The sequence below is a fragment of the Mycteria americana genome, chromosome 2, assembly GCF_035582795.1.
Source record: "Mycteria americana isolate JAX WOST 10 ecotype Jacksonville Zoo and Gardens chromosome 2, USCA_MyAme_1.0, whole genome shotgun sequence".
Taxonomy (NCBI): Eukaryota; Metazoa; Chordata; class Aves; order Ciconiiformes; family Ciconiidae; genus Mycteria; species Mycteria americana.
The window spans coordinates 4,886,099-4,912,714 of NC_134366.1; the positions used below are offsets into that span (position 1 = coordinate 4,886,099).

General features: G+C 38.9%; 2 protein-coding genes across 2 annotated transcripts in view; both read right to left on the reverse strand.

The window, feature by feature from the left end:
• Positions 1-23,725, reverse strand: GHRHR (growth hormone releasing hormone receptor). The gene is given in 13 exon segments (XM_075495497.1): positions 1-152; positions 2,460-2,502; positions 4,040-4,169; positions 4,899-4,990; positions 6,564-6,633; positions 7,370-7,430; positions 8,741-8,894; positions 9,818-9,950; positions 11,690-11,787; positions 14,874-14,974; positions 16,174-16,281; positions 16,911-17,016; positions 23,669-23,725. Coding segments are annotated over 13 exon segments (1,305 nt in total).
• AQP1 (aquaporin 1 (Colton blood group)) overlaps positions 1-26,616 on the reverse strand; it is a 414,009-nt gene that overhangs the window by 337,202 nt on the left and 50,191 nt on the right. The window lies entirely within an intron of this gene.

Below are 26,616 nucleotides of genomic sequence, written 5' to 3' on the forward strand. Positions count from 1 at the left end.
TTACTCCAGAACTAGACGGCACAGTCCATCTTGTCCTCCTCCACACTGGCATAAGTCCATATCTCTTACCATGCCACCTCCGGCCAATTTCCGTTTGTACCTTGAAATGAAAGGAGAATGCTATTTAGTGGTTAAATACTGCTTGGGAGTAGACCGGTGGGAAAGAGGAAAGATAGAAATGGTAGCTAGAGAAGGGTAAAATTTAGACATCTCAGTCCAAGTTAGTTCCTCTGGGCTCCCTTTCTAGCTGATAGAAAAAAGTAGGATCCTCCAAATAATGTTTTATCTAGCCTGTCTCAGCATGCTCATCCCTCTGCACTGATGAAAATGTCTAGTGTGGCTATCTCAGTGTTGGCCTCCCATGTTGAAATGAGTAAATGAACCCCACTCTTCCTTTCAAGAAGTAAGGACATACTTTATGTGAGTCCACCCAGTTCTGTGTTCCTACTTAATGACTATGGGCCCAACAATCAAAGTTTATTATTAGACCTGTCACACAGTTAAATAAACAAAAAAAGTCCCACTTCCATTTTTAATTTTCCTGGTTTCTATTTCCACCTGGTGATCCTCAGTCCACCCTCCTTTGCTGAGCTAAAAATTCTCTCAGCACTAAGTAAATTTCTCCCATCAAAGTAGTTATACTTTGATATCTTTATGCATAGTCAACTTACCTCAATCTTATTCTGAGAAATAGAAGAGCTTGAAGTCTCTAACTCCAGCACTGTAAAACATTTTCTCACCACTAGAATATTTTCTCAGCTTTTTTTAATATCTTGTCCCATTTTTTTTTTAAATATCCCTTTGAAAGTTTATTCCGGTAATGGTCTCACCAACATTGCCTACACAATTAAACAAATTCTCTCCACATTGCTTGCTTTTCCTCGGTTGTTAAGAGATGTTGTCTTGTTTCCATCTGTTTCTAGAAAAGTATAATCTGCAGCAAGTTTCTTAATCGACAGTCACCAATTTGTGGCTGAGAAATAATACTACTTTGCTATTTAAGACCATGAGGTCAAGGCCATCAGCAATCAGGAGACATTTGTTTTCTGTTCTTGACAACTATGTATACCATGCATTGACATGGTCATAGAAACATACAGTGGGTCTAGACCAGCCGCTAAAGCCTGCTTTCACATCTGATTCTCATTAGGAATGTGCCTTCCCAGATGTTTAATAGGAAGGAAATTTCTAAATTGAAGTGTTGTTTGTTGTATGTGTGGGATGTCAAGCTGGATGTAAAGCTATGGTCTACTATCAAAAGAGATTAATATTATTAATAGACTAGTGAACAGGAGTGTTAACTGAGCACAAGCATCATTAGAGCAGTCAACAATTCATAGCCGTAAACTCAACTGAAAGACTAAGAAGTGTTAACATATTTGAAGACACTTGTTTTAATATTTCAGAAATTTATGACAAAATTATCAAGTAAGTGTGGACCATGGCACACGTAGACACTTACACACTGTTTGCAAGCTTAATCAGCCCCAGACTTTAAACTTGGAAAATGGCAATTTAGTCAATACAGCCCAGGGAGTCTATAGGGGGCCAGCTGTCTCTAACACAGACAATTGTGCTTGGTAATTTCAATCTCTCTCTAAGTTTCACTGACTGTGATGATTCAGGGCAGGATTCACCTCCTAAACACACCTTTGACACCCTAGGGGATGGCCTGTGGGGTAGTATACATCAATCAGGAGGCCCTCCCTTTTTAGGAGCTGCAGGTAGAAACCAGGAGACTCTTAATGTAGTTTGGAAGCGAATCCCAGTCATACTCTAGCCATCTCAGCTACCCTGCAGTCAGGAAAGAGGGTGAAATTCCAGGGTTTCAACCCATTCTAAAATATGGAGGATAAACTGTTATGTTGCCTATATAATTAATTTAAGATGCATCCTTACCACAACTTCTAGACTATATAAATGGACCTGGCTACCTAAGCTAAGTGGAATGATTCCTGTCCCATCGACCGTAAAATTCTGACTTACATATTCTAAATGGCAAAAGACATTTATCCACGTGAAAAAATACTGGGAAGCTTCATGAGCATATTAAAAACATTAGAAAATAATATTTTGGTATGGGACAATCAGCATAAATTTAAATTCTTTTCAATTTAATTACAGACTTTTAGTAACTGGAGATCTCTTTGCATCACTGCAGCAGCTTGTACTTTCAGGTCTGGACCTAGCGTGAGTTTCCCAAGCCCCACTATAGTACAAAAAGGTGCACAAAGGGTAAAAAATGCTTGATGGACTAGCAAAGTAGTAAAAGTTCATTTCTCCACTAGATGGCTTCATTCCCATGAAGATAATTGAAATAAAATTCAACTTCATTGATTCCCATGTTAACAGATAATCCTAAGAAACTAAAAGATTTGATTATCTGCTTGTATGAAACTGATTATTAACTTCATATATCTGCCAGTGAAAGCAATACTGTAAAGGATATAGGTCCCTTACCTCTTGGTTCAGGAAACAGTAGAGAACTGCTACAATAAAACCCTGGAAAAAAAGTTATAAAAAAGGTTGAGTGTTAGCACAGTTTGGAAAAGCCACTTGCACTATCTGACTTCATGATGGTACTGTGTATGTGAATTAATAACTATCATTATAAATTTGAGTATTGTTATAAATTGGAAAAGTCCTTATGTATCTCCAGTAAAGCTGATCAGCCAGATAATCAACTAGTTAGTGGCATTTCACCAAAGTAAATTCAGTAAGGTGATATGAATTCACAAGAACAGACGATATGGCAACTGAAGTTCTCCCACATTATGCTTACAAAAGTATGGTCTATTCTACAGCCAAACACACTGAGCTAATTCTTTACACAGTGCAAATCAGTAAGGAAACAGTCTTCGGAAGGAGATCCATGTATGGAACTCATACAGCTTTCCAGTCAACTTCTGTGTCTTTGCAGTATATCAGATGAGATCAAATTCTGGCTTACTGAATACTTTTGTTAAGATTCTGAACTCAGATAAACCCAGGAAAATCCTAGGAGGTCAATGGACCTATGTGATCAGATACCAGCTAAACACCTCACCTTTTTATTCAGTTTACTTATTCCTTATGTTGTTAATTAACTCTATGAAGGCCATCTCCAAGTACGGAAGGTCAGGATTAAGGTGTGCAGGGTATATTGGACAGAATTGACACAATGGATTAAATCCTCAAGAGGACTAAACCAGCACAACTGCTGGATTTTCAGTGATGCTCACTGACAAATGATGCCATGCAACCATTCAGAGGGAGATATGCTCCCCTGTAAGGTTTGGTAGGATTGCCCACAGCTACTTCTTGTACACTCTGAGGTGCAGCACAGGGAAACGGAGGAAAGCAAAGGGCAGCTGGGTGCTGCCTTGCTCATAACTCACGTAGCAAAGCCACCTGCAGGGTATATCAGAGCAGCCCCAGCAGCTGTTCTAGTTGGCACCAAGCTCCTCAAGCTGTCCATACCCTGTGTATCAATTCAGAGCAGCTGGGGGCATCCAAAGTACACCAAATATTTTGCCTATCCAGCAGGGAAAAGCATGTAGCATTCCTCAGGGCAGTAGTCTGCACGGGGCTACGTGCATCAGTCACTATTCTGTGTTTATATGCTTGACTATCAATTTATTCTTTGCCAAAGAATTTGAAAGGCGGCTCGACCTACAGCTTTGATTGCCCCTGGATAATTTAATGTCAGCCCAAATCAGCTTGATCTTGTCAGTGAAGTCAGGGAAAGTGTGTGGATTACCCCACTGGTAGCAAAGAAGCTTTCCATGCTTGACTGTGACTCACCATCCAATTTACACGTGCATCTGAAAGACTTGGCCTTGTATTTGCGAAATCTGCAAATACACAGTCTAGCCTACAGCCAGATAGGTTGTAGGTCACATCTTCAGATACTGTAACTCAGCAAAGAACCGTGAACTCTGTGAGGAGACACCAGCTTCAGGACCCAATGACTTTTTGTGCAATACTGGTTGTCACGTGAACACTAGATTAAATTAGAAAATTGACTAAGAAGGAACTGAAGCCTCTGCAGTCATTTTACCTGAAAAGATCCAATGCAGAGCTCTAAGTAAAGTCGAACCCCCAGGCTGGTATATTCCGGAAGAAAGTTAAAGACAATATAATGGGTTCCAAATAATGGAATTAGAAGCAGAGTTGACCTTGAGAGACGTCTAGTACAGGACATGAGAAGAAGTAAGGTAATATTATTTTCCTGAGTAAAGACTAATGCATGCAATATGCAACAGTAATGAACAGAAGTTAAAAAGATGATCTAAATATCTGCATGTGAAGTTCATATCTCTTGGGAGTACAGTGCTGGGCAGAAAGCATAATGAGAAACTAGCTGGAAATAGATTTCTGATGCTTATTGCCTTATTGGCAATACCATGTTCATGGCTTTTCTTATGGTATTTTGACATTCTGTCTTTCTGAATGAGATTACAGTTCAGGAAAACACAAAAGAGTAGAATATATTTTGCCCCATCGAAGCCATTGAAAATTTGACATTTATTTGTAATACAGACGAAGTAATATTCAGGCTCCCTTTATAGTTCACGTACAGGAAGAAGCATCTGTAGAGGGTAATTCATCCTACCCTAAATCAGAGATCTGAAGTGGATTCAATTATTGGTTTCCTAGTCTCTCCATTAATTGTAATTGGAAGGTAATCTGAACTGATCTGAATACAACATGTTTAGGTGGTCACTATTAGGTGAGATGAGTCTCATCCTTTGACTAGTTTCCTTGAGAATAGGATAAAGTTAGGAATTTCTAAAATTTAATGCCAGCCAAACTGAGCCTGTCTGTGACACTGGACATGTGCTTCTCATTTTAGAAAAGATGATACAAGTTTTTATGATTAAAATAATTGATAATTTTTTTTTAATTCCATACACTACCTGTACTGAGAAGAGTTATTGAAGTTGATTTGTCTAGGGTCTAGTTTTTTCAGCAAAATTCTGATGATGTTGATGAATAGGACAAAATTGACCTGTTCACAATATTTTTTAGGGAAAAAAAGAAGAGGTTACTTTCTCATGTAAAACTTTGCAATGAAAATCTGGTTTTTTACTTCAGTTATTATGTAATTTGTGTAGTTTCAGTGAGACCAGTTTAAGATTATTAATGTCATTCCTGTTGGCGGCATTCAAGCATCTCAATAGGTTGCATTCCTTCTTAAAGAAATAGCTGAAGATGAAATCTTGAGAATTTGACTTTGTTAAGTACACTATTTTTGTCAATAGCTTGTATGATTCTTTTTATTTTTTTGTAGCTCATATAATTTTGATTCTCTTTTGAGATGGCTGTTGCATTAAATTCTGGCTAATAACTTTCGACATTATTAGTAGAATTCATCTAACTAAACATAGGTATCTACAGTGACTTGTCTGCATCTGAGCTGATCACCCTGTTCTCCCTTTGTAGTCATGTAGCCAGCCAGGATAGCCAGTAGAGCCTCAGGTGGACCTGGGGACGAGTCATCTCCTCCCAATGTAGACATCTGTTATGTCAGATGAATCACATACTAAAAGTGCATATTTCTCTTTGTTGACGCTGAATAGAAGTGAGGAGCATTAGCTCAGCTCCAAAGCTAGCTAGGGTCAATCCTAACTTGCAGATCAAATTTTCTACAATTGCAATTTGGCACAGCTTTATCAAAGTCTGTGAAGCTGCTCAGTTTTCCACAATCAGAGAGTTTCTCCATTTCTATGGGTCCATACACACCAGCTCTTCTTTAGGTGAGGCTGAATGCTTAATTTTGTCTAAGAATGTCCACATTTTACCAGAAAGTCCAATCTCATTTTATAAATCAGTGATGCCTTAAATACATTCCAGCAGAAAAATCATCATTGCAATCCCCTGAATCTTTGACTTCAAATGTGGATGTCAGATGAGCACTAGCGGGGGAAAAATAATGGAGGTAGAAGGAAATGTAATATTTTATTGAAACATGGCAAACTATGACCAGAATTCAACTTGAAATTCTTCATTCACATGGTTTGCCTATATATGCCTTATTTGTATGCATCTGTCCTCCAATTAAATTAAGCTTTTAATATATTGAGAAAGTATCCATTAGCTGTTTTCTCAAACACTACTTGGGTTTAATGACATGTGGGAGTAATCATACACAATAGTCATTTAAAGCCCATCAGTTTATTCAATAAATGTCAGGATCAAGAGCTATTACCAATGTTATCACCTATGAACAGAAACCTATTGCCCTTGGAAGTTTGTTTTAAAATTTATGGATTATTCTGGACTCTTAGGCTAAAACATGTGTTTTCAAATATTGTAAGGATGGCTTAACCTCTCACCCACCATTAATTTCAACCAAACTGACAATTCAATAAAAACTTTCATTTCTTTGAAGGATGTTTGCTTGGGGGGAGGGGGCAGTTCTCTGCCTCTTTTTAGTTTGCATTGACTGTAGACAAGTTTACAGTAGAAATTCTACCATTCCACTTCCTTATTTCAAATGACATTTCAGCAAACAGTAACCAGATTCTAATTTAAAAGTATTTTTTCTTCTAATTAATGTTGGCAAACTTAGAAGTACCTACCCCAACAGAAATTATAATAGGTCCTTTGATTAGCCACCAGTATGGAGAGCCTTGATTAATATCCCAGCATCTGAGAAAATAACAGTAAGTTTAGAAAAGATGTGTATGTAATCACTAAAATTAAGACACCACCTAGCAGTGCCAGTGAAAATCTGAAGAGAGATATTTTTGTGGAAGTGCAGGTATAGCACAAGTATCCAAATATTCAAACTCTGCTTTGAACAGGACATACTCTTTACAGATTATCCTACTCTTCTCAAAAAGAAATAGTGATCTCGATGTGTTAAGTGACAGCCATGGATGCAACAACTCTGACAAAAAACTTAAACAGATGATGCCATGACTGATAGAAAGATATAGTTTTTTTCTTCAAAGACACTTATTTAAGACATGAAACATTTTGTCTGTGTAAAATAGTGAGCACTCCAGGCTTCAGAAACATCAAAAGGTATTTTGTAGCAGAAACTCCTAAAATTTTTCTTCCTTACTTTTTTTATCTCATTAGAGTATCTTTTTTTCTTGCAGCACAAATAAATATTTCAGGTGCCTGGGAAGGATCCCCTGCACAATTACAATATCATTGACATAATATACTTTAATGGAGACTGTAATCCCCATTCATCATGTCCATAGTGGAATGGAAATGTAGAACTCCACCACAGGCACTAATCAGTGATGTAGGGAAAGGTGGGTAATATGCTGATATTATTTTCCCATGTATTTGAAATTACATAAGCCTTCATCACTATCATTATTTTAAAAATATAACCCAGGAATCTAGAATAATGTAGGAAACAATGACTTACGCTGTGTCTTCAAAGTAGAATTTTGCTAATATCCATATAAGTGTGAAAAGCGTTGGAAAACCTGTTAGTTAAACAAAAACTGTGGTTGTCTAATTTCATCAGTTAATCCAAATCTTGTCCACTGAAACTCTGCTGTGATGATACAGATCACTCATTTTCAGAACTGGAATTACCCTTTGTGGCCTGTCCATGTAACAGGAATTGCTTTAGACTCACGGTATAAACATCCAAAAAAATCTCCTAATACCCATGATGGAATGAAACAAGTGAAGGCATTGACTGTTTGTTGATCATGCATCACTATGAAGATACAAAGGCACACACTTTGCACGTGATTTAGTTCTGCCACAGAGGACTGAACTTGCAACCTCTTACTAGAACGAACACAATTCACATGTATGAACTCACTTGAAGTTAGCACTTGCATGCAGATAGCACATTAAAACCCAGTATTATTTAGTAAGTGTGCTTCTCGCATAACAAAATATTGGGGAATAGAATTTACCAAATCTTAAATAATAGTAATACCACCACTTTACAAACACAGAATGTGATGCAGCCTACCTTACCCCTTCTTAAAAAGGCACTTGAAGTCTCCCTAAAACACAAAAAGTGGTTCAGTCTGTTCAGTTGTCAGGCCAACCTTAACCTTTGGTGGCACCATGCATGGATTGCCTTCCTGAACTGACCAAAAATTCCCCTGGGCAAGTGCATTCACCTGTCACATATCCTCAGGAGGGAGTTCTCTGCTTTTTCCTTTATGCAGCTGCTTTATGTGGGAAACCACTTAATTTCTGATTTCTAAGTCACCACAAAGGTCAGAACAATTAGATTTATTGCAGACTACAAGAAAAAGGAGTGGAGATGTTGCTGTCTCATGCCGGCACTGTTATTTAGTGGATAGAGCTCCTTTATTCACACAATTGTCCAATGCAAAAGATGTGCTGTAGCAATATCAGGACTACAAAAATGCCTGCTGTGCCTCCAGATGGACCCACTCTCAGAAGAAGACTATGTAACAATATTCTTGCATGAACTGAAGTAAAGTACACCTAGCTTAGGTGATTGAGATAGCTCTTTAGAGCAATCTGTGTTTTCGATGGGGAGAAAAAGTTTAAGTGGACTGGACTTCTCTCTGTGGGTTCCCAAATGTACTTAATTTTCCACTTCTTTCATAGGGACTTTAATGCCATATTTAAAAAACTTTATTGCTTCTCACTAGTATGCATGTAAAAATAAAATCAAAGCAATGCCCAAGTGGGGCACTTCAATTAGGCAGACTAGATTCCACATCCAGTATTTTTAATGGGATGGATAAAGACTTTTGTAACATCTTGCCTTTTATTAATTTCATGTAAAAGCCTTACTTACCCCAGCCAAAGAGGACAAGCCACCAAAAATATCTTCTTCCATGAGAAAGAGATGACAGTAGTAGACAGTTTAGGTAAAGAGCCTCTACTAGCAGCCACATGAAATTTGTCATCATGAAGTAGTGACAGAAAACAACTGAGATCTTGCATTCAGTCTAGGGAACAAGAAAGTCATAGTTTTCGCAGTACTTGTCCATACACGTGTTTGATTTGCAGAGGGAGTAGGCATCTGTAATTCTGGCTGAGATCTACAAAGATCTCACAATTACATGCCTATTTAAAGGGAAAACTTCAAATGTAATATGGCTTTCTGAATAGTAAGGCTTTAACCATTATAATAGCTTGGAATCTCCACTGTATTTTGGTTTATATCTCTATGCTAGAGATATGCTTGGGAGGCCAAGCTTGGCCTCCCAAGCATGTCATTTCTCCCACAAATGCACTGCCTTCAGTGTAGCTTATACAAGTAGAGTCAAATGCTCCATAGCCCTTGGACAAAAGTATGTTCAAGGACCCATCATATTTCACTTTCCTACTTAAGCTCAGTTTTAAATTTTTGTGTGGCCATGAGCAATGCAGAAGAATCATCCCAAAAACCTCTGTTTGAAAACCACTGCCATGTTGCCAATATTTGTGGCTGGACCAAAGCTAAATTGATTGTCTAGTACCTTGAGTGTCTTGTGGTTTATGATTCAGAGCTTACAGTCGGAACATGAAATCCAACATTTCCAGAAGAAACATTTTTTAAAAGTTGTGTTATGAGGTACTCAGAGATCTTCCATTTTAGGCTTCACATTATAGAAGCGTAGCAGTGTAATGATACTACTTTTTTCTATGGCAAAGTCTATATCTGATTTAGAGTACTACAGGATCACAAATTGATGCATTCAGAATGTAGAAGTTCTGAGGTATAAATTATGGAGGTAAAATGTACTGAATAAAAGAATTAGATAATTTTCACTACCAGGTTAGAAGGAAAAAAAATAACTAGTAAAAAAGAGCAATGAAAAGTGAAAACATATATCGATGGTATGAAAAAACATCAAGTACCACAATATCCTGCTTTTCATGTGCTTACTGTAGAGAAGCTGCAATGATCAATGTCTTCCTCTTGGAAAAGGACAGCATCCTTAATGAAAATGGCAATAGCTTTTAAGATAAAAGTAAAGAAGAGCTGTACATGGATATAATTTCTGGGACAGCGAAGCCTCCTGGAAGAAAAGAAGAAATGTCCTTCTGAGGTAATTAACTGACTTGTCCTGGCAGTAATTCAAATACGCAATAAGTCCTTGTTTCGTCTCAGGTACTTCCAGGAAAGAACACTTTCATCCACTCAGCTCTCTGCAAGCAGGCAGAGATAGAAACCTTCCTCATGTAAAGCAATTCTCCCACAGTCTACATCTTAATCTCCTTCCTTGTTAGGCGGTACCCTGGTGATGTTTCTGGTCCGCCAGATTCCGAGAATCTCAGTTTTAGTTTGTGTTCAGTATGCCTGAGCCAGGCTTTTGGTTGGCATTATTTTGGGGCCAAGAGAAACCGGCATTTGAGGAATGATCTTTACTGATACAATTCTGACTGTGGCTAAACCACTCCCAAGAACAAACATGCATACATATCCTGGACTAACTAGACAGTTTTCTCAATGAACAGGGTAATAATTACTTAGCAAGATTTTCTATACAGCAAAATGCCACGGGTGAGTTAAATTGTGCTAAATCCCTGTGCAGACAGCCTTATCCAGAATTAAAGAATTCTTCCTTAATTTACCAAAGCTACTCTCATGAATTAACTGAATGCAGATAATTGCTTTAAAACAATTTGGCACATCTACTTTAAATTCTCATGTTCAGTTAATTCAGATTAATTTTTTTGACTGTTATTAAATGCAGACTTTTGGAGGAGTTATACAGCGTCAACTTTGTTTTCATTTGGAGCCGAAGACTTTAGCTAATTAGCAAAGAACCCCATTAAAAGCTGAATTCCATCCAGATCCAGTAATCTCAGGGTCACCTAATCTTAAAGCTCACTTAGAGCGTGCAGAATTTTATTACTGAACTCAAATGCCAACCCCATTGTTAACTATAACTTTTTCCTCCCTACTGCTAAGTCTCTTTATGTCCATTGTTTCTTTCTTTCCCCTTATTTGGGCTGGTTTGTTTTCCTGAGGTCAGAGCAGATGTCAATAAACATATCTGTTGACTTCCAGACATGAGCTAGGAACCAACAGAGATCAAGAAACTTTCCCCAGAGAAACCTGATTCTCACAGCATAATAATAAAACTCTTTTTTGCCCTGCACAAATACAAGAAATAAACAAAAGTTAATAAAATAAATCCTACATGGCAGCAAACATCAAACTTACATTAAATGAGAAAATAAACAATCAATTTTACTCTAGATACTGTAAATTATACCTGAAAATGCCTAATAGCTGGATAGTTCAGTAGAAAAGAAATCTTACCAAACGTAGCCAAATTCAGAGCCTAACTTTCAAAACATGTCTTTAGTTGTAAAAGTTTCAATAGTAATATACACAGTGCCACAGGAACATTGATTCAGAAAGGAGTTCTTTGTGTATATTCTTATTATTAATATAAAATTCACTGAAGCCATAAAAGGCAAGCACACGTTTATAAAAAATTATTTCATTCCAGCTAAAGCAAACAAATTTATCTGTTGGTTATTTAGGATCAAAGTGAGTTGCTGACTTTTACCAATAGACAGTCAGGGTTTATTTCCCAGTTCTGGTTCTTCTTATATCTGGCTCACTCTGATCACTTTTCATTTCTAGCCTCAATTTAATATTATTAAACCAGTATGGCTGGAAATTTTTATTTTTATTCTTTTGGATTTCTATTTATATTACTTTGTTATGTCCAATGTTGTCTCATACAGTCTAAGATACTAAGAACTATTAAAAGAATCAATGTGAGCAGGTAACTTTGCATACCTGAATGCAATAAGAACTGTCACGGCAATAATGAGTGAGGTGATAGATACACTGTATCCTACAGTGTAGATGATCTTCATAGTAGAAAAGTAGGATTGCTATAAAAGAAGAGAATTATTTGTCACATAACTTGCAGCCAGATGACAGCTGTTTTACTGATTCTGGCAGTTTTGCTTTGTTTGGTGCTTTCAATCTGTTCCCATCCCTGACTGCCTTTTTTTCCCCCTTTTAATCCCACAGCAAAATTCAACTGAAATCACTCATTATGTTTCTTTTGCGAAGACCCTTTCCATAGCTACATGGATATAGCCCGGTTTAATAAAGAAACAGGTATTGATCAGGTTTCCAGCTCATTCATAAACCCATAAAAAACTAAGCCAGTCTTCCACAAAGGCATTGTAAAAACTCTTATGCATTTTTATAAGCACTGCATTTTATACCATGTTTTCTCCACAGCACTAGTAGGACAATCCTGCTGGCAGCTGGCTGCACGATGACTACAGAATTCTGTCAGCCTTTCCTTATGTTTCTCCACTTTCCCTCTGCTTCCTTACTTACAATTTTGCCATCTATTCTTCTTTGCCATTTTTATTGTGTTGGTGATTTTTTTCCTGTTTTGTTTTGTTTTGTTTTTTCTCTTTCTTCTTGCTTCCAAACTCAATTGTTACAGAATGTCAATCAAAATCCATTTCTATTTAAATAGCACTTCTATCAGACATGATCTCTGAGTGAGGATAAGCTGACCTCAACTATCACACGTGGAAGCAGAAAGTAGAATGAATAAGCTTTAGGCTGCATATCTTCCCCTTCAATCTAACATGGTCTGTCTCTTGGGTCCCATTTCAAAGTTCTTATATCCTAAAATCTGCGCAGCTATGCAATACGTTGCTACAGTTCACTATGGGGAAGGGCAGATACTTGTTTTGAGCTTTAAGTATCACATAAGGCATTATAAGGCTGACGTTGGGTAGGATTTATTTTGTTTATTTTAGGTGCTTAAAAATTAGCTGCCTAAGTATGAGCGGCTGAGTCTATAGTAAAATAAGCAGTGTGGGGGCATGGCCACAAGACTGTATTGTTTAATTGTTAACACAATCCTGTTTCTTCTTATTCTGTTTCTTTTCTAGTTAATGAAGGGAAGCAAGCACCCCCAGAAGTCAATTCAACTCACTTTCTGTCAGCAAGAAAAAGGATCTGCCACTACACCTGCCTTAACAAGTGCAGGTCAATAGGTCTGGTTTAGCAGAGCGAAACCTTTGGTGCTGAGGACCCTACATCCATGTTGTGTGCATTTCTGACTAGCCATAGTCTAATCCCATGGGCTGAACTTTTATTCTTGGTCAGAGCACACTAGGTGCACCCTGCATTTGTCTTCCAGGTCGGTTTCATCCATAGGAAGCCAACTCCTCCTTTCTGAGAGCACCCCTCAGTGTCAATGCAGTAAGTGGGGATAACGAAGAGCTCCTTCAAGAGACTCCTTGAAAAGCTCACACCTGACCCTGACCAAAGCATTAATATCGATCCACCATATAGTGATTAGCTTAGACTTACACAATAATTTTTTGAGCTTGATGAAGTTAAGTGATGTGGATAACATGCATAGTGGCCTTTTCTGTCTGATGGATGAACTGTGATTACCCATGTACCTGACTATGCACAATTCCAGCCAGAGCTCAGAGAAGTCCCTTAGAGCTACAAAGCTAGCCAGTAAGTCTGGAAGGCACCACTCTATAAGAAACATATCAAAGCTGTGTTAGGCTGACCTTAGTTGGCAACCTCCACTTACAAATCAGAGACGAAAAACACAGAAAAGAATCAAATCTTTACGTGGATAAACCTACAACTGAAGAGTTTACCTTGAGATAAAACGTGGGTTACTACTAAAAAAATCCATAGACTCATTTAAGATTGTTTTTACACCAGAAATGTAAGGAAGCAATAAAAGAAGGAAAGAAAGAGAAGAGTTGCATTTCAGTGTGTTTATTTACGGAGAGCAGCAGGTACTGTGGCTTAGAGACTGGAAAGGAATTTTGAGTTAAACAGCGTGATAGTAGTCAGGCCAAAAGTAGTGGGAAGACAAGAGAAATCTCCCCATGATGATATAAACTAAATTATTTCCAGCAAGTTGAATGGACTTTATCAACTACAATATAAATGTTATTATCATTCTCTCTTTAGTGGACAAAAAAAGAATAGTATTCACCTAACTTGTACATATAAAGACAAAAGTGCATGTTTAACTTGTACAGAGGAAGGGTAGAGATCTAGTGTTAGACTAGGAAACTAATTTTTAATCACTTAAAGTTATTTCTACCTCCTTTCTATCAGTTTTAACTTAGTGGAGGTTTCTTCAGATTCTTTCCACTGAGTTACTCCTCATCTTCTCCACAGTATCTAATAAGACAGCAAAACCTGATCACAAAAGAGGCTTTATGTAACCATAATAATTTTCAGGATTGCAATATTTTTCATTAAAATATGATATAGTATTTTGGCTTGCTTCTTTTCTCTGAAAGAGGAGTTATGGGAAGCTAAACACATTTATAAAATATATTTGTATCCTTATTAGTTAGAGATCAAGCACTTTTTTTTCCCCTGTACAAATAAACTCTAAATATCACCAATTGTGCAAATCTAACTGAAGCAATATGTCAAATTCTGATCTGCATTACAGAGATGTAGATTTTGAAACATTTTTTGGTTTTATTTTCTTGTTGAATTAGATATTTTATGCTAGGCAGGTTGAGAAACCAGAAACTTCTCCTGTCCTTAGATATTGCTGAGTTTGGAATAGTGGTGGTGTGACAGCGCATTTGCTGTACTGATGCTGTGATGCCACAAAATCATCTTGCTGACTGATATTACTGAAATGTCTTAATTCATATTTTATGAACAATTTGTGATATATCTCTAGCTGTTATTTCTGTAAGCAAGTTCAACAGAACTGCATGTTTGTATGGAATTTGCAGCTGGCTTTATTTTTATTACACTCTTATACCTCAATAATAAAACATCCTTAGTAATTCTCTAAAATAAGTGACTAGAGTAAAATTTAAATTACATTCCATACTTGGTAAGAAATTTCAGCTTCAGCTGAGTTTCCCTGCCCAGTGGTCTTCAGGAATAGAAAGGAATCCTATAACACCAGCACCCCACTCACTTGTATTTATTAAATTAAACTTACTTCTTCAAGTGGAATCTCATCTTCTACTGGACAAGCAATATAGTAGGGAGGGAATGGGTCAGACCAGCCTTTCTTTGTGCAGTTCCTTTTTACTATCCCAGCTGAAACAGAAGCACTTATGTTTTTCGATGAAGAGCCACATAACACAGAAAATAAAAACCAGGAGAAGATCTCTTGCTGGTACGAAGGTTATACCAGGAGAGGATCATCTCCATTAGCATCTCACCGAGTTGATAGGACATTTTGCATGTGTATATTCAGGTAATCAGATACAAAACTTTTCACTTTGTCTGGAGACAAACAATGGGAAGAAATGAGAGAACTGAGGTGACAGAGGTAGAGGTAGGAAGGATGAAGGAAGAAATCGTATCAGGGACGAGGAAGTCCGTTGAAGAAGACTGGGAAGTGCTGCTCCATCAGACTTCTGCCTCGTTCAGCACTCACCCCTCTAATGTAGCCCTTCTCACTCCCACCTTCCTTGGGGCTTACTCTTTCTTTGCAGATCAGAGGCTGGAATAAGCAGTTTGCTCTATGAGGATAGCATGTTTCCATAAAAAGATTTATGAGTCAGATAAATCCCAGGGCAGGAAATGAATCTGCACAGATGAAAGGGATTTTCCTTATCCTCATTTATAACTAGCATGTGTTGGGTGAGGCAGAGGTTGGGCTTTGCAGTTTCTTTCTCTTGTGGAACTGCCAAATCTAGGTCTTTCCTGGAAGATCATTTCCTCCTTATTGGCTTGCAGTTTGTTCCTAGCCATATTCACCCAGACAGTAAGCAGTCACAAAGGCAATAATTTGCACAGTCTTGCGTTTGACCCAACACATGCTATTTCAATGACAAAATTCTGCTTTGTGTCTCCAACCTTGGTCTTAAAGAACAGTCACATTATTCATTCCTCTGCCTTTCATTTCATCCCACACTAATCAGAGCATAAATATCATAAAGCCTCATGCTTGAGTTATCACATAGGCAACCCCCATGTGAGCTCTAGAAAACTCACTCAACAAGCTGAACCCAAAGCCTATGGAAACCAATGGAAATCATTCTATTGATTTCAGTGTTCTTTGGCTCAGGACCTCATCACAGACTACAGGATTATATCCAGTTATGGATAATGGTTAAAATATGAGAAGAACTGCTAAGCTCGCTCAGATCCTACTGAAGTCTTTGCAGTAATGCTCTGATCCACCTAGAGAGCAGGAACTTGCAATGTTCTGTCTTCACCCCCCATTTTTAGAAATGCTTTTGCCAGGCATGCAACACAACAATAGGAATACAACCACGATAGCACATCACCTGGCTCCTTCATGAAGTGAAAGAGGATGTTTGGGCACGGTAAGGCAAGAGTCTCTCCAGCATCAGCCTCTGGCCAGCACAGTAATTTGTCCCAAGTTCTTTTGCAACCTCAGACAGAAAGTGTAATATATTTTTAAGCATAATTATATTTGAGCAACATCAAATATAATAAAAAACCTTTTTAATCTTTGACCCTCCACCCTTTACATATCTTATAAAAATAGCTTAGCTACAATTTTTATTCTATAGTGAGAAATAAACACCTCCAGAGAACTATTTAATCTGCTTTACTTAGGCCCCCTGTGTTAGACTGGGGTGGGTTTTCAGACATAATGCAATAAATGAAAATGTATTGTGGAAATGGGAGGGAGAGTGATGCTGAAACAAAGAGTACTTGTTAAGGGATTACCCTATTGTTAAAGATCTACACACCCTCACGTACCAAGCATGATGCCATGATAGCATCCAGTTGGGGAAGGAATAGGACAAGGACACAAGGATTCACTCAGATAGATTGACTGTTCATATTTGAATGTGAAAAAAATGTTGAAAAAAAGAGTTGAAAGGAATGGGAGTAGATGGAAGAAGAGCTGATCAGAGAACAGGGATGTGGGACAATAAGTAAAATACTCAAACATGCACATTGGCAGCATGGCTGTGGTAGGGTGACATTGGCAGAATGACTCTGGTAGGGTGTCACTTCTCTGTCACTCTTTTCATCCCTCACACATGGATACCTGGTGGTGTTGCATTCCCATGCTCTTCTGAGTCCTCCAGACATTCAGCCTCCTTTTTCTTCAGCTCTGTCATAAAATCACATTCTGGGTGGACATTCCCAGCAACCTACAGGGAGAGGAGGTTCAGCTGATTAGTAAGAAGGGGTTGGGTAGGATCTCATGAGCCATTAAGTCCAGACTCATTTTTGCAACTAACAAACAAGCCTGTGTCAAGGACACAGAGCACTAGCTTAGGGTTTAGCAGTCAAAAGGTGCCACGGTCTCTGCATAAATTGCAATGCTTTCGTAAGATGAACCCAGCTGAGCTCTGTCAAAGGCACTTGAGCTGTGCTACTTTACATCAGAGCAAATCCTTAGGCAGTACAGCTGTCGGAGGATGATAGCTACAGCTCTGTACTGGAAAGTTTATAAGATTTCTCTGGCTATGTTCATAACGAAAGACCTCTTTGCTAGGGCCCAGGTTTGAGTGCAGGATTCATTTGCACCCTGACTTTAGCACCTCCAAAATCTGGGCCCAGGGAGACAGAGTGCACTTGGATGGGCTCCTTTTCTTAGGAGTGAAGGGCCCAGCACTGCAGGGCATGCTGCAAAGTCCACTTGCTCCGCAGCATAGACATGCCCCTGCCAACCTCCAAAGAAACATCCTGAAACCACATACAATTACTGCAAAATTGTCTTCTGAATGACCTCTTCACTCCAAAAAGAATGAATCTGTTCTCTCCCTTCTGCCATCTGCCTTTCTTTACACAGGGTGGGAGGCAAAACTCCTTTCTTTGTTAAAAAACACTGCACCAAAGCATTTATTGGTTTGGTATGCTGGTGTAAAGAAAAAAAATTGGCACCCAGTTTTTTAACAGCAGGAACCTTCTAGTTGCTTTAGTCCTTATTTAGACTTGTGCTTACATGGACACCACAAGAGAATTAAAAGGCATCCAGAGTACCACCAAAGGACATGGTCTGCAGCAGGCTGTTACACACCATGACTGCTGTGGGTGTACCCACTGTGCAGAAGGACACATGGCTATTTTTCACGAAGAAAGCGATATGCGCCTTGTCCAACCATAGCCATGGTCCCCAGTCCCAGAATGCCAGTTGTCATCAGAGACACTCTCACCTGAGCTCTACACTCTGGCCACGGGTGCCAGTGTGCTCTGTATGTGTGAATATACATATAAAGACACAGATACACACAACAGAAAATAAACTCATGATGAGACTTGCATGGTGAACAGGTGGCTGGCATATGGCTCAGTTTTGTTCCACCCAGGGAAGATTAATATTCAGGGACTTTGGAAAACAAATAGCTGGCTTTCAGTTCATTCAGAGGGCAGATCGTATCCGTTCCAATAAGCTGGTGTTTCCCCTCCATCTTAATGTCCATATCTCATGTTGGTCTGCAGAGTATTTGAACTGCATATCGGCTAACAACTTGAGGCTCTCAGGCTGCTGGAGAATACTGGATTAATTGCACAGCCTTTGCTCTTCTGGGGTTTGGAACCTGGCCACTGAAAATGGCATGTATCCACATGTATGCCCTTCAAGGAGATAGTCTGCTTCCCATTTACTGCACTTTTAGGAGGATGTGGTTTTCCTGCCAAACTGACAGACAGCAGTGCCATGGATCAGTTTAAGGCAGCAATGAAAAGGAGGGCCCCATACTCAAGGCTGAATGAAGTTTGGTGTATGTGAGAGGAAGGTAACTATGAATGGATGGAGCAGAGGCCCGCCATTGCCTTAGCTGCCAGTGGAGGTGGAGATCTGATGTGTAGGATGCCTCAGTGATGTCAGCCCTGATCAGTAAAAACAGGTAGTCTAGGGAGGCCCTGAACTCCACTTCACTAAGATATGCAATGGCAGGCAGGATGACAAAAAATTGGCATCTGTCTTGAACATCTTTGCTCACTTGATATCTCTTCTCATGTCAACATATATTCTTCCCCTCTTATCCTCACCCGGGGCAGTGAAAGTCATCTGTGCTGAAAAACTCACTACCCATCATGTACAGCAACTATTGCAGAAAGTAGCTTTATTAGTCAGTATAAAAAACAGTCAACCCATTTACTGAAAAATTATTTTACGACATTCTCTTGATTCAGTGAACCGTGCCCAGAAAAACCTCAGTAGGCAGGAAATGTACCCATTTGCACGGTCCTAAATTATTTCTCCTGGCAAAAAAATTACTAGATTTTGCCTGTGAAAACTCTCTTTGCTCATTGAAGTGTTCATGGCAAGAACAAAGCTTGTTTGGCTTATTCACCAGTCCAGGAAACCTTTTTTTTTTCTTTTTCTTTCTAAGTCTCCAGACTTGTGAGAACACTTTACCATATGTATCTCAAATAAAAAGATGAGCCTGATCAGGTTCCAGGTATTTAAATTATTACCTCTTCCTTCAAGAAGTCCTGACCTTAAGAGATACTCTCACAGTTTATATTCAAGTCAGCGCTAACCACTGCTTGAATAAACACTGAGTGCAAGATCTGCTATGACAGAAACTCAGGTAAAATAAACTAAAAAGATTTATTCCACTCCTAGGCTGTGTTCTAGATATATTCATCCCTCTAAAGCATTTAACTAGATCTAGCAGACCCTTATACTTTCCAAACAGCTCTGAATACTATTCCCAAACAAGGTGTAGAATCAGGTTCCAAACTACTCTGAAAACATCTATAGACTTACTTGTTTAATCTCATTTTCTACCTTCTTCCCTGCTGCCTACTTCTGGAAGCATCAAATAATGGGATAGAGGTAGACAAGAGTCTACCTCTTGAGTCTAAGACAAGAATAAATGTCTGTGTACGCGATTCAGCTCCCTTTGGTGTCCACATCTACAAAGACATCATTATCTGCTCTTGTCATCTTAAGTTCCTTTCAAGAAGATAACAGAGAGAAGCTAGCATTTTTGTGCATAGATCAGCTGAATTATTTTATACATTTACTTTTGGATGGAATGAACTATGGTTTAGACTTAATTCACTAGGATTCCCCTAACTGTTAAATCGATGGTTACTTTCTAAATCTGGGCTTCAGCACTGAGTTAGATGAATACCACTTACTACAGCTACTGACATTACGCAGGCTTGTGCACAGATCATTACAGCAGAGCAATTTTGCCTGGTAACTCAGCTAATAATAAGACAAGTGTTTCTGGTTTGTAGGATCCCTAAATAAATGAAGCTCCATAAAATCTTTTAGTTTGCCACTTTGGGAATTCACTCGTCTTAAGATCCTCCCTACAGAAACTCCCTCTGTAGCTCACAGATCACAGAATCACAGAATGGTTGAGTCTAGCAGGAACCTCTGGGGATCATCTAATGCAACTTCCCTGCTCAACACAGGGTCACGTAGAGCAGCTTGCTCAGGTCTGCATCTAGCTGGGTTTTGGATATCAACAAGGATGGGGATTCCACAGCCTCTCTGGGCAGCTTCTTCCGGTGTTGGGCTACTCTCATAGTAAAAAGTGGTTTCTTGTGTTTAAATGGAATTTCCTGTGTTTCAGTTTTTACCCATTGCCTCTTGTCTTTTCATTGCATACCACTGCCAGAGGACAATTCAGATTGCCTAGGAGTTAAGCTGTCCTCAGGAGACATGCCTCTCTCAGTGGCCTAGAGGGAAAGTCCCATCTTACTTTAGGGTCTTCAACAAAATGTTTAATATTATGGTGGATGAATGTGGGCTTTTTCATTACAGGCAGCCTCTTGTGCTGGGTAGATGAGGCAAACCAGGAATCCAAACTCAGTTTGTTTCTTTTTCTGAATTCTGGTAATTAGTAGAGGAAACATGAAGCAGAGGTTCTAGCACTTTTCATGGTCATTTACATCCATGAAGATGGACAGGTGTAAAGCACCACTTTGCTGAGAGCCACTTAACGTATAGCAGGTGAGATCTGCAGGCATGCCTGTTCTGTAGTCCTTGCTGAGTAGCTACAACCATTTCACAAAGCCGAGCGAACATATGTGTCTTCTTTTAAAACTGCTGTCACCAGTTGAATTGTTCACATTTTTAAGAGTCTATTGGTTAAAATGTTCATGTGGAGTGTAGCAAGCCTAGATTCAATTCCCTGCGAAACCTGAGAAGTTTCAAGTTTTCATTTTCCATTTTTTGAGGGAACCAATAACCCAAAAAGGTTTATTTAGGGAGAAGGTTCCTAATCATGCAGCATGAAACTATTCTGCATCTGCACATGCCACTTTCAAGTAAAAAATAGGATGTACCTAGTGAATATTGGTGACTGTTAACAGAACTTGAAAGAAGAGGAAATGGGAGGAGAAAAGAACAGATGGATGGTAATTTCAGAATGCATTTTCCCAAGTCCATGCCAATCTGAAGATATCAATTTTGGATTAGTCTTTTAACTGATTCTGTGATAACTTATCTTTGGCGTTATTGATGGGCAAACACAGGGCCTCTTAGTGGGCCCTGATTTTCCAACAGCTTTGCATTCCTAGAACATCCATAACGATTCACTAAGGCAGAGCAAATTGGACAACAAACTCACTGGCCACTAGATACCTTTAAAGGACTTTGACACGTGGAAGTCTGCCCCAACAATACTGGTGATTGCAGGATGGTGGTGCCCTGCACAGCCATGGGCCCTGCTGATGTCTTAGTCTGGCCTCAGCCCATCCTTGTCCCCATGGCCATGTCCTGGTCAACCTGGGCTATGTCTGACCCCGAGTCCCCTTGCTGGGCCTGATCCTGACCCTGACCCTGACCCTGACCCTGACAGGGTGATATGCTCCCCAGTCTGCCCTGCACCTTCAGTGGAGATGATGGGACAGGCTCTGGCTGGTCCTGCCCAGCTGGTCAGGTTATCACTTATAGAATAAATATAATTCAGAAAAAGTATAAGTGCTTCTCTTGTGGTCATATTTGCACCCCATTTGGACTTAAGATAAGGAAAGAGATATTTCCCCAATATCCTTTTTAGAAGGTCAAAGATGATAGAAATTGTGCAACAGGAGTGAAAATAGAAAATCTTTTTGAGAGGACCATAGCTAATATTTCAGGTTGTCCCCCTGAATAACTTTATACAAAAATCTTCTTGCTGATGAGGAAAACTAAACTACAAATGAAATAAACGCTGATACGTTCCAAATAGAATACGAATTTGCAGTTGCTATATCCATCCGTTAATGTATTAAATGGAGTTGTGGGTTAGCACAACCAATGAAAATCAAGCAAATCTTTACCTTTTCCAGAGCACCCCTGCTGAAAGTCTTGTTAATGTGGTAAAAATAAAAAAAAATAGCAACAAAAGAAAACCCTCTTCCAAATCAGGCTCTAAAGAGGGACATGAAATGCACACATAAGAAAGTAAACTTCTCTTTTTTAATTATTCTCAGTGTTTTCATAACATAATGCAAAAGTTGCTTCTTGAATGATGCTTTTCCTCTGTTTTCTCTCATATACATCAGAATGGGTCAATATTTGCATTCTTTTAACATCACGGTAGGCACCATACAAGCAATGACAGCAAAAAAATCTCAGTTTATGGAAGTTGAGAGTCAGCCTCTTAAACATTTAAAACCTCTCCAAAAGTTGAGTTCAGCTCTTCCAGGGAAAGCATACTATGAAGTTACACGAACAATGAAAACAGATGTCTGGTTTTCCACCATTTTCTGCTCAAATAAGAGTTGTTTACCTATCCTCTATTATAACAAAATATGCAACACACACTAGGAGATTTTTATTATAGCCTTACACATAAATTTGGTTTTGATCAGTGCATGATCGTATTATAACCGATCCAACTTTATAGAAGAAAGTGCTATTTCTCTTGGGTAAACGGGACAGGTTCTTACAGAGACCTTCAGTGATATTTTTAACTATAAGCACTGGATCCTGATATTCTACTTATGAGCAATCAGACTTATCTGCTCCCACTACAGGGAAGCAGAGTTTGTCACACAGATGATACAAAGGAAACCACAGCTTCCCATCAGTAAAAAGCCTTTTCAGTCATTTCACAGTGTTTTATTTCTCTTGACCCACAAAAACCAAGCTTCTGTGCCACCCCTCATGAAATGCTCCTTCAGAGAAGAGATTCCCAGGGAAGAGGAAAGGACATAGCAGACGGATCACAAAAGGAAGATGCTGAAAATGTAGTTACTCTCAAAAGCAAAGAAAATATCCTTCCTCGACTTTTCACAGACCTTTCCTGATATCTGTGTGATCCTGAATGTTGTTTTACTAATCAGTCCAAAGCAAAATATCAGCAAGACGCCTAGGCTTTTTAATGCATTTGGCTATTTCTAATTCTGCCATAAGCATCCCTGCTGGTTCTACTCATTTGTTACCTGTAGCATCTCAGCTGCTCACGTATTAAGTAACATCAATGCTACCAACAAGGCAGATGAAATTGTAACTAATAAGACTGCATAGTCTGAAATTTAAGAAAACTCTATCAAAACACAGCTGCTCTGATGTAACAGCTCTCCTCCAGTTTCTTCTTCTTTATCACTGTCTTTTGAAGCCTACACACAAAAAAGGGGGGTTCTGCCAATTATGTTGTTTCTCCTTAGTGAGTGTGTGGTAAGAAAGCAGTGAAATGCATTGGTACAGAGATCCTACAACGTGTGTCCCTTCTGCCGCTGTTCACACTTTTCATAGTGTCTTGCCTTGTTTTAACTGCAATCCAAAGCAAATAAAAGAGACTCATACAAAAAGTAAAGCTGTATCTGACCATCTGCTCCAAGAAGAAAATGAACAATTATTGAAAAACAATGAAGTAAAAGCTTTTTTTTCATGCAGTTACTTACAAGCGCTGCCAGACTCAGGGCGTACAGAGCACAGTGGTATAAAGCACTAGAGTTCATGTTCCAGAGCAAGAGTCAGACTTCACTTCTTTCGCCTTTCTTAGCATCTTTCACCTGCTTTTTGACTTCCCTTTCTCCTGTCAGTTGCTGATTTGAAGCATTTATCTTTTTGCACAGAAGTGACGTAACAGTACAGTGAAGTGGGAAATAAATATTAACAACTCTCTAAGCTGTATTTAACCTGCTTTTCACCTTTTTGACTTTGCTGCATGCTCAAAGACTGGACTGGATGAATTGAATGACTGATCCCAAGATTGTGGGAAACCTAGATCTCCTGGCAAGACCCCTGTTTCTTTCTTTGTAACACAAAATTATTTTAGGAGGGATGGATAGCTCTAAATGTTGCTAATCCTGTATTAAAACAACATGGCTGGCATAACAGAAACCCTCTCCTAACAGCTCATGTTAGTGTCAATTTCTTCTAATAAAATACATTTAATAGTGCCAGTGTATCTGTGTGTGGGTGTGTTTGTATGGAGTACAATGACCATGGTACTACATTTTAAAATGCAGGAATAAAAACTACCCACAGGCGTGTGAACACAAATTCTACTGGGTGCCTGTTGGACATTGATTTGAAGGTAAAACTCACAAAGGATTCTTCTCACTTTGCTTCAGTCTTCTGAAAGTTCAGTGTCTAAATCTGAACCAGTCAACTTCTCTAGTCAAAGTACAGAAATATGTACACTCAGCTCATTCATCTCATCCTAAGCTTTAAGACAGACCAGATGAATCCAACTCCAGAAATACCCAGTCTTACTCAGAGCTAAATGTCTAATGTCTAGACATCATAAAGTCAGCTGTACTCCAGCCATGCTGTATATATATGAAAGCTTGTCTATCAATTTATACTATCTTGAAGGACTTCAAATTCCATATCAACATTAAGCAAATGTTAACATTGCAAAATCAGAGACACAAGATATTAAATACCTTTAAAATATTGTTCTCCACTCTTCTATTTTCATATCATGTCATTCCTCAAAATCAATTCTTAATCCCAGCTCCCATCTTCCCACAATGGTCCATCCTACAACCCTCTTTTCACCTCTGACACTGCTTTTTGTCCATCTTCCCTGCTCATCTTTCTGCAGTTATATCAAATGACCTCTTACTGCTTATCTACACAGGTTGGGTAGGGGAATGCTGAGACCTTGGAAAGGAGTCTCCCAGCTCCTAGAGTCACCACAGGAGTCACCAGAGGAGCTAAAGTTGTACTTATGCAGGTCTCGACTACATTTGGAAACATCTATGGGGATGAAGCCTTCAGGGCTTGGTTGTAGGTTGGATCTGTGAGGGAACTGAGTATGTGCAATGCAAGAAGGTATCTTTGGAGAGCTGAAGTTGGCAAGCTTTCCTTTCAGTGTGTGCATAATGATTTATTTCTTTTTTCCCCAAAGCCTTATACCTTGCCTAAATTAGGCAAACTTTCACAGGGCTGTCTAAAACAAAATTAGAGCTGTGTTCCTGCCGGTTTTCATCATCTAGTTCCAGAGGATGAAGCTCTAGACCTTGTAAATGAACACTTATAAGTGTATTTATCATGGGAAAATTCTTATATTTTTCCTAACCTCATTTCAGAAGCTACAGAATCTTGAGAACTGAAAGATTTCCCTGCAGAGGTATAGCATGGAAAAATTTCAGCCCATAGTGTTAAATTTACTTTTTCAGCTGGTAAAGTTATGAAACAAGCTGGTAAGAGAATTTAAACCTATAGAGTCTTAATTCACGGTGCCACATGCCTTCAAAAGAATGTCTGGCAACAGTATTCAATTCTTACCAGTGTTTTGCTGATTATCTCATGTTACCATTTGAGGAGGTAGACAACCTCAATATTTATACTACCTAAAGTGCTTTCAGTAGTAAGACTATAACAGGGAGTTTTAGCTGTCTTACAAATATTTAATATTGTTATATTCCTTGAAAATGTTATAAAACCATAGTGACTGGTGCTGTCATCACAAGCTCATGCCGGCAGAGGCTGTGTTACAGCACTCAAACACATTCCCTCTCCTTTCCTTCCCAAAGAGATTCCAGATTAAACAAAAGTCTTTGGCTGAGCATCCATCAGCTTTCCTGTAACGTATCAGCGCTATCGATGTTAATAGTCTTTAGGCTATCCCACAAATGGTCTGCAAATCATGCACCCTACAGCCATTTCAACTTGTGTTTGACAAAGAACCATAAACAGTCCTGTTTCAAATGAGTAACACCTCACATTTCACAGGGATGTGCTTTTTTGGTCCATGTATTAGAAAAATATGTTGCCTATGAGTAAGCTTTTGGTGGACATATTAGAATTTTCCATTTCAGCCACCACATCTGAACCATTATATGTGTTTATGCAGTACTGTTGAAGCCATGCCTATAAAAACCACAGAAGGCATTGCTTACCACTTTTCAATGTACCAGAGCACATCGAGAGCCCTATGTAAGACATTTGAAAAGGCTTTCATTTCTCAGGGCGAGTAAGCATTGGTATAGAGGGGTCTCATGCTGAAACCCACTGCATAGGAACTCTGATGACCATGGGTCATTTTGGAAAACCTGGCTTTTCTGTATTTTCAGCCTTATTCTGCCAATCTGCAGCCCAGACATTCCATTAAAATGAGTTCCTTCCTACTGTCGCTATTCTGTGCAAATTTCCAGCTGTTTGTGGTTAAGGAGAAGGACATGTCTAAAAGGAAGTAATGGGTTTATGGGTCTTTTTTCTTCCTTAAAAATGACTATTTTTTCATTTAAACAGAAAAGTTTCCTCAATAACTTACAGAACTTTGATCTTCTTAGTTTCACCATAAAAGCACATCTGAAGGACCATTATTCCACAGGCACAGACAAAGTTATCACTTCCTACCAGTTCTATCCAAGTTTTTCAGTCTTGAATACCACCA